The following is a 9,703-nucleotide window of genomic DNA, read 5'->3' as shown; positions in this document are numbered from 1 at the left end:
TCACTAGACAGTTTAGTTTCTCTTTACTTTGCAGTGTCGATCAGCAAAGTGCTCTGGACTTGGAGCAAAGGAATTGTTCAGCAGCTGAGTAGAAATCAATGAGTTACTTAAGGTTATGAGATTTTTCAGAACATGCAGTTGCAAGACAACTCGAACTTGTTGTGTCCTCCACTCTACATCACCGCATTGTTGTTCGTTTGAGAAAGATTGATATGTTGTAGGTGGTTGAATGATATATTGCCATTCAAATACTAGCTGGATAAACTCAATAGTGCATTCAAACAACTCTCAATGTTGTTTCCTGGCGATAAGAAAGAGTACTAAATTTTGATGCTGCTTACAGTGACTGAAATAAGTATGTGATTGATGATGAAGCATTCACATTGAACGGTAGCAAGAAGTCGCTGCTGTTGCTCAATGAGAGTTTATAAGTGTAACCTTGACTGGTAGAGATAAACCTGTCTACATCTCTGAGTGTCAAGACCTCTAGATACACTTTGTTGGCTATCTCTTGTGTATTCATTGCTTTATAAATGGTCAATTCTGTCTATTGCAGAAGTGCAGGCACCAAGGCATAGCTGTCAACCTCTTTGTAGACATGACCTCCAATACACTATACAGGCAATGATCGATATTTCTGTTGCCAATAAATATCAATTTATTATTTATTTTACTAAAATATAAGACCATGGCGATGATTATGTCCATGTAGCATGTCTTCCACTGCCATCATTGGTTTCCAGTACTTCTGTGTCTCTGCTGCAGTAATGATAGCAGCACAGTGTCTATATCCATCTTCAAAGTCCAAGACCTCCTGATAAAAGATTCTAAAGAACATTGACAATGAAGTAGAAGCATCTGCAAATGTGGGTCCGTATTCCAGACCAAATTGGTGAAATTGGCAAACAGGCTGTTGGCCTTTTCTCATTCCAACTCATAGCTGTCTGTGTTGATCTGACAAAGTATGGTTAAAAATTATGGACATGAAACTTTTTCCGGTACTGGCATTTGGCTCTCATCTTTGGGATTAAGATAGATCTAATGTATCATACATGGTTAATCAAGCATTTCCAAAGGGCGTCAGACGCAGGCTTGGGATGAGGAAATATGAATCCAGTCATAATAGGCTGAAGGATGGTTTCCAAGAAGCTATGACAAGGGCTAAGGACATGAAGCTTAATTAAATATTTACAAATAGCAGGACAGTCGGTTAATTATCTAGTAAGAGGTCTATTTATATTAGCTGCAGATAAAAAGTTGCATGTAGGAATGGTGTAGATATATTGTAGTTTGTGCCGTCTGTTGTAGCTGGTGTATTGTGTAGTCTGTTAGCTGTACGTTTTATGTCTTACTTGTTTTTATGTTTGCCCCAAGAGGGAACTGTACCTTTTTAGGTGCAACAGAAATATATCATTCATTCATATATACTTGAGAGATATTGCCATCACAACAGATATATGTCTACAAGAAACTAACCAGGGCCAAGAGCCCCTATGTCACAATACGATTCAGCTAAATTCATTTATTGGATTCGTTACCCAGATTCAGCTGTTTGCACAAACAAACAGTTGTGCAGCTGCACCTTAGGCACCACGTTGAGTTGCTAGCAAAGTTGACTAGCACTGGTTTGCAGGTAAGTGATTTTGCAGGTTGGAATAAAACTAAATACACAATATGTGGAAAGGTAGCAACAGGAGTAGTATAGCTGAAGATGAGAGTGTGGGCATAGGGTGTTGGTTTATGTAGTGGGGTAGCATCTCAACCATACACTGTCAATCTGCAGTGTCTAATGTAATAAAATTCTTTACCAATGCAAGTCAATGGAACTCCACAACTACTGTACTCATCAAATGTATACTCAAATCTACTGACAGAAGCAGACTTACAAGGAAATCCATTGTCTTAACAGAGTTTACTACATATAACACTCATTAACTGTCCAGCATACTACCACATTATTTTCACATCATAAGCCATATGGCTGCTCTTACTCATTTTTGGGTGTAGTATTTATATATTTTGTGCAAGAGATTTACAACATTGACAGTATTGTTTTGGTTGCATGATTATTTAATATTAGTACTATATAAAATATATAATATCAATATATCCCTTCTCATATTTTCTGGGAGAACCCAGACATTAGAAATGGAAAGAGTGATTACCTTTTATATCATCAGTATCCAAATGTTTTTTCTATAATACACTTTCTGCATAAAGCAAAAAACTTCACAAACTACATGATCAGATGTGCTAGTAGGTTGGGACCTGTCTAATTATCACTTGTGAAGTCTAACAAGGAAATAACAAAGATCAGAGATACAAGCCACTAGTGCTCTATGTAGTCAAACCCAACAACGTTTCATATTTCATAACCTAAATATACCATCCATGTGAGATGTCTGTATATATACATAAGTTCAATAAGGTGGCATACAATATGAGGTAAATTTGCAGTCAACACATTTACTGTACAACAAGAATTAAATAGTAGCATTATGACCAGTTGGACAAAAGCCACCAAAGTTTCTTATGGCATCATCACACTAGAACAAATCCAGCAACTAACCCAACTAACCTAGACTGCAGCTGGTTTGGGTGTATTGTAAGCAACGTTTGCAGTGTTTCCACTCATTACCATGTACTCCTCCAAATGTTGATTGCCTGATGTGTTCTCTACTTGTACAGTACCAGTTGCAGTATTATCCATGCCTCCACTGTTGCCTTCAATGGGACTTGCAACGCATCCTTTCGACACTCCATAATTGGGATTACCCGAATTCACATGAGCAGATGCACGTGGCTGGTCATAACAATTTTCTAAATCAGCAATTACTTCGTAAACTGGTTCCACACCGAGATTCACCCACTTTGGTGGTGTGACCTCATTGTTAACACGAGACACAGAAACAGTAGAAACAGTCTCAGCTTTGACAGGGCTATGCGATCGCCGAATCAGAATCACTATACCCACAATAACAAAAAGTAGCACCAAACCACCACCTGCTCCAGCTCCAGCATACAAAGCAATATTGTTATCACTTTTGTTACTACTGACAGCTTCGGCAGTGCTCCCTGACAGGACATAGCAGTTAGCCACATTTTACAAAGGACTAGAACACCAATGTACCTTCGTTGCAAGAGTATGAGGCAATTCCATCAACACACAGTCCACTGTCACAAGGGTTGTTCTCACATTCATCAATATCTTAGACACCAGGCACAAACTTAGAACCCAAGCATTACTACTTCTGTTGTTACATACCGTTTTCACAATGCTTGCCATTAAATCCATCAGCACACACACAGATATAATCATTCTGTTTGCTATGGCATGTTCCACCATTTTGACATGGTTGACTTCGACAAGTGTTTACATCTGAAACGAAATACGCAAGTCTGCTGTAAATAGACACATCAACAGTCAATAAGTATCAACACTGTACTGACCGTGTTCACACCGAGTTCCCAAAAAGCCAACTGGACAAGAACAACTGAATCCTCCTTCAGTTGCGGTACACCCCCCACCATTTTGACATGGTTGTGTACTACAAACAGACACATCTGACACAGACAAGAGATAAAAAAATGCTGATCCATCAGTGAAACAGTGAAAGTCTCACTAATTCTGCAACTTTCTCCAGTCCAACCCGCCATACACACTTTCTTGCCAGCTTCATCGCAAGCGTAATGTCCCGTCGCATCCGAATCTTCTGCTTTGCAGTACACAGTGCAGTCTCCATAAAAATTTTCATTACAGACGACTTTCCACCGTAGTGTCATTATGGCATATGAACTCATGACAGTCATTGGTTTTGTGCTGTTACCCTGTCGACTATCAACGTTCACTGTCTCAGAAGCGATAAGATCAGGATCTCGACCCAACACCAACTGGTCTGAATCATCGTCCCAAACAGATAATTCCAAACTAAATTGACCCTAATGGGTAGTCAAACACAAAAATCACATCCAGTTATCTCTGAAAACAAGCTATTTCTTAATCAAACTATTACTTTAATAAAATTTTGTTTACAGAATGAATTAAAGAACACTGGCATAAAATAACAAAGGTGCATACACGATGACTAAAGTAGGTCAGTATAGTTAAAAGTCAGAACAGGCTTAACAGCTGGCCTATGAAACAAAACATGCTCACAAGCACGCAGTTCACTGTCGGTAACTAAGACTGCTATTTTATTGTGCAGCCCTTAGCCCGACATGTAAGGGTTTACATGACACAGCTGGCCTGGGCATGCTGGCTCAACAGAATTACCAGGACAGTCAGCATGACTTAGCATGTCTCAGCATGCATTTATATGACGTTTCAAAACCGAGCTGACCTGGATACAAGTGCTCATGTAACAAGGTATTACAGACTCACTTTACCACTTTAGTGTGTGTACAGTCAGCAACATAAACACAACATCGTCTGCAAAAGAATTGGATTTTCTAGAATAATTTGAAGAACTTCAGAAACAATATCTAGCCACTCTACAGTAAGTTTCAATGTGTGCAGGTATAAAAGTTATAGCAATGAAAGACATCAATACACCCTGACAGAAAGGCAGAAAGACAGTGATGAAAATGTAAGAGACAACAAACAGCATTTGGTGAATTGAAACATAAGCTTTAGGAAATAAAAGTTTGACACAGTAGATGTGTCTTAGTGGGCACTGCATACTACATCTACTTATGCATCTATACTACTACAAAATTTCTACTACTAAAAAATTTCTACTACAGTATAGAAATGGGCTACCAATGATTTGTGATGATTTATTTCTTCATTTGTCGTTGTTGTACCTCCAGGTACATGGTATACGTAAGTGTGTACGGGCAGTCAGTTGGAGCGCGTTCGATTGGGCTCTTCCAGAAGAGGCTCAGTGTGCACGCCCCTCTTCCAATTTCTGCATTTCTGCCGCTATAGTCAGAAGAGCCAACTCTACTGACTCAGCTGCTGGTTGGAAAAGCACACCCCTCTTCCATCCTCTACCAGGTCTGAGCTGGAAAAAGTTGGAAGAGGGGCGTGCTCTTCCAGGCTCTTCTGGAAGAGGCCAAAGAGCCCAATTGAACACACCCTTAAAGGAACATTTCGGCCACATGCGCTAGTAATTGCGCCCAGCATACACCTTTGATTGTTGTTTTTTACCACAAATGTACGTTAGCGCGCGTCTCTGAAATGTTGCGTTAACGCAAATCTCCGAAATGTCTCTTTAAACTAACATACCCTTCTTCTATAGGAAGTAGTAGGGTAATCAACCAAAATTTGACAGCTTTTGCTGCCATCACACCAAAAGTTTCTTTACAAAAATCCTAACCTTACTGCTCTAGTGTACACATGAAAAAACAAAGAGGTGGAGCCATAATTATGATGACATCACGTTGTCTATTGGTTGGAATAGGTTCATGTGCATCGGATTCTGAGCTAATTAAGTATAAATAGGATCGGTCATCACCACTGGTCCAGACTACTGTACCCTTAGCCCAGATATCTGGGCCTCGGATAATAACCATGTCCAAGTTGTAGGTCAAAGTCATGTGACCTGTTACACCACAAGACAGGCGGGAAGTGCCTACTAAGTGCAATGTGACATATTACATCATTTATTACATTCTGCTAACCTACTAGTAGGCACTACCTTGTTTCTGTAACCAATGAGCAATGACGACATGCGTAGGTTATGCACGTGAAACCTAGCCTGCCTAGCACGTGTTGGAACTAATTATGTGCAAAAACAAGTGCTAGCTTATGAAGTGGCATGCCATGGTGGTCTCAGGCTCCCTTTGCTGTGTCCAGAGAGATATTGAGGCTGTTACGTCACTACTGAAAGTTATTAGCTCTAGCGTGTCACAATAGATGTACAATATAAAATCACTGTCCCACATTCGGATTCTCCTCATGCACTTGCAACTGTTAAAAAGAAAGGTCTACAGTGGTGCAATTAACTGTTCCAATTTCTTACAATTGAAAAGACAGTGCAAGAGCTTGTGCTCAACAATTTGGTTTACCGTCCATGTCCTGTCAAAAGGAAATCTGAGAGGATTCCCAATTCCATCTCCAAACACACTTGGGCCAGACGCAAAATTGACGTTGTCGCCGAATCTGGTTTGCGTCACTACTCTGGAATTGCATAACGGCGAGGGGGAACGTGTGGAGGTGCCTTCCCGGTAGCAGATATCAAAGTAGTTTTCACACACATCACAAAAAGGCTCTCGATCACAGCAACGCCCATCGTCAGCTAGTGAGCCACTGTTGTTGTATGTCAGTAGCAAAATTTCAACATTGCCGTCTCCTGACACCTACAACATCATAAAAACAAAATGAATTTGGATTGTTTTGCAATTTCGCGCTGAACAGAAATAGCATTCTGAAGAACCGCACGTGCAACTCTCGTAAACTGGCGCATGACCTCACTTCCCACAAGTGAAGTGAGTGAGGCAGTAACCACAGTGTAGACATCGCACTTGACTCGCTAGTCTGTCCAAATCTGTGTTACCGGAAGCGCGGTTTGACTAAACTGTTTGTACAGAATCCTGATAGCTGCCACATAGTCATAGACAGTGATAAGTTGGCAGCCACAAGCGACACTAAACAGTCCAATATGTATGGACTTTCTCTTCGTCCCATTCGAGAGAATTCAAGGCCGCCTATCACAACCGGTACACTGTCGCAGTTCGCATACACAATACGGTAAAAAGAGAGAACGTAGCGTTCGAACGATTCCACCTAGAGTAGTACACAAATGAAAAACAAGTCTTACTTGAATTGGATGTAGGAGCAGCAATACACAAGTTATAAACAAGTAGCTACATCCAATCCAGAACATGTCCATCAACTTCTCGGTGAGGAGCGACATTCCGACAACGTCTAGTACGTTTGGCGCGGAGCGACTGGGAGGTTGAGCTCCCGTATCATCTGATATATCGAATGTTTGGTATGCTGTACTCCTCCATCGTCGGCGGTGCTGACAGAACGGATGAGGACAGAGGTTAGTTCTGATGACGTTGCAGACCAGCCGATAACACGTACGCAATAGATTGAACAGTTACACATGTACACAGCCAAGAACAAGGTGTTGGGAACTTCGTTGGGAAGACTAGAGCTTATTTGGTCTAATTAGCCGGGCTGCGTTATTTTCATTACTTAAATTCTTGGCAATCTTACTGGAAAACACCCCGAACTGAAACCAACTGCTTTCGTGTAAGCCTCCGTTGCTAGAATTTGCTTCTCGGTGATCGGTATCCGACGTGATTGTGATAGGGAATTAGGTTATTACTTATCTAGGTACGTACGTTCCGACTGTGTTCTGCAATTATTGCCAAGCAGTACATTTCTGAGGTTGTTTTCGTTACAGAATTGTCGAAGCCTAGCTAAAGACTGACCAGAACAACGAAGTTGAATCCAAATGCAGGATCAGGGTAGCAACAATTTGATTCTTTCTTCCTGCAGTTCAGTAACTTTTAAGTAAGATACTTTGTCGCTTAGTAGGCATTCATCCAGCTATAGCAAGATTCACGAAATCGTCTTAGGCATAGGCATGCAAATGAAACAAACCGCTCTGGACTAAACAACCTGCGCCAAAATGTACACGCCCTTGTTTTGAAATATGCACTTTGGTATCTCTAACTAAAGTGTGTGCGTACACAATATTTTAGTTCTTTTATCATACACGTTGTATTGTAAATAACAAAACGTCTATGCATGCGAAATATTTTTGGTATTTAATACTAGGGCACACCAAAGGTAGTCTCCTACCAGACCCTCTCCCGCCGTCTTGCCCTGTTCCCGTATAACAGGACGTCCGGCTATTGGGAAGCAGGCAAGACGGCTCGAGAGAGTCTGGTGCCGATGGTCTGATTCATACTAGTTTAAAGTTTAAAGTGAGGTCAAAATTTGGAGTGACTGATCGTAAGTCTCTTGAATATCTTAATTAATGCTGTACGAAGATTGTGTTGACTGCAGATATTAGATGATAGTAAATGATTACTAAGAAAATGGTAGTTGGTTGGATGGTAAAGTATACCTCCAAGACCAGCCTATGATACTAAATTATGGATAGCAAGACACTGTGTGGTTATGCCCCTCCATGATGGGCTAATAGGGTTCTATCAGGGTGCCCACCAACATGGCAGGTGAGCCCAGCAGGGTACATGTTTCTGTGTAGTCCACTCCACACTGCAATCAATGACTAGCCAATTTGATACAGATTTGCAGGCACGTTTAGTGGATATCAATGACCACCAGGAAAGCGCTGAATGTCATCGTCAACTGACCATTTGCCAGACCACAGCAACTCCCCAACGACTGAAACAAGTCATAGTCTCATGGACAAAGCTAGAGAAACATGGAGAAAGAAAGACAGACAAGTTTCATAATTTATTGTCGTCACTGGTGTTTGAACCCCCAAACCATGAAGTGGTAGCTATTGTCGCTAACCACTAAGCCAAGGTGGTGACTTTATATTATTTTTTGCAGCTTAGCTCATTGGTAATTTTCTTTGCTAACAAAGTAGTTATCTCTAAATTCTTTAGTTAGTTATTAGTATCTTATTGCACCTGCCAAAGATGTAGTAGAGTAGATGCTAGAATTTCTAGCACAACACTGAAGTTTTATAGTACTTAAGTATTTCATTGCAAATGTAGCAAGATGGATGTAGTGCAAATCTATTCAAATACATGTTGTTACTAGTAGATAGTTATTATTTACACACACGCAGCACGCACTTCTTTCTTCTTACTCCACAATGAGTTCACGACTTCCGTTCAGCAGTTGTTTACAATTTGTCTTTGATGAGCACGTTCATGTGCAGAGTCCAATTCTGGAACGACATACTCGATGACAGATATTGCAAACATTCTTTGTACAAGTAGTCAAGTTTTGTGGTGTCTAGTTGTGACGCATTTGTCTCTTTTCTTCAATTTGGTCAATTCTACCTTCCTCCTAACGATCTAAACCTAATATTATATTTTTCTTCCACATTGAACGGTCACATGCTATCATTTCCCAATTTTTGTGATCAATAATTTTTGTGATCAATACCACACACACACACACACACACACACACCACATGCGCGTGCGCACCACACACGCGCGCGCGCGCGCGCGCGCACACACACACTACTAGTAGCTGAATAACCTGTTCTTCCCATGGGCATGCAGATTAGATTATTAGTTGCTGCTTGAGTATCCCGTTCTGAGAATCTGTCATGAAGTGCGGGTACTCTCTTCTGAAGAATTAGCTGCAGGACAGAATTCTCATGAAGTATTTTGCGTAGATCAATTGGACTGGGGGGGGGGAAATTATCTGGCCAAGCTGTACAGCTCCTATTTTGTTCAGGGCTCTATTTTGTTCATATTTGCCCCTATTTTGTTCATATTTGCTCTTATTTTGTTCACCGGTTACTATTTTGTTTACGCGTTCTGAACCCGTCCTAGCAGCTCCTATTTTGTTCACTGCCCCTATTTTGTTCACGCACATTTCTTCCTCTCTACTCGCGCTTTGGTGTCACAAATTTCTTTTCTCCTAGCAAATGTACTCTAGACACGTCAAACTACATAGAAATAGAGAAAAGTAACCTTGTTCTGGGCAGCAAGTTGCCTATTTTGTCCATTTTCACGCGAACAAAATAGTGCCCTTGAACAAAATAGGGGCTGCTAGAGCAGCCCCTATTTTGTTCACAGCTCCTAGGGGCGCGTCTCC

The 9,703-nt window shown here is 40.9% G+C and overlaps 1 protein-coding gene across 1 annotated transcript; it reads right to left on the bottom strand.

Moving 5' to 3' along the window:
* Positions 1–2,342: 2,342 nt before the first annotated feature.
* Positions 2,343–6,892, bottom strand: LOC134192979 (delta-like protein 4). The gene is made up of 7 exons (XM_062661740.1): positions 6,762–6,892; positions 6,010–6,300; positions 3,624–3,939; positions 3,451–3,564; positions 3,266–3,379; positions 3,131–3,208; positions 2,343–3,075 (listed from the first exon to the last, which is right to left on the bottom strand). The coding sequence occupies exons 1-7, from the start codon at positions 6,855–6,857 to the stop codon at positions 2,579–2,581; spliced, it is 1,506 nt and encodes a 501-aa protein (XP_062517724.1). The 5' UTR covers positions 6,858–6,892; the 3' UTR covers positions 2,343–2,578.
* Between the last annotated feature and the right edge of the window lie 2,811 nt (positions 6,893–9,703).

This window comes from Corticium candelabrum, chromosome 17 (genome assembly GCF_963422355.1).
Source record: "Corticium candelabrum chromosome 17, ooCorCand1.1, whole genome shotgun sequence".
NCBI lineage: Eukaryota > Metazoa > Porifera > Homoscleromorpha > Homosclerophorida > Plakinidae > Corticium > Corticium candelabrum.
This window is presented reverse-complemented; position numbering and strand designations above follow the sequence as displayed.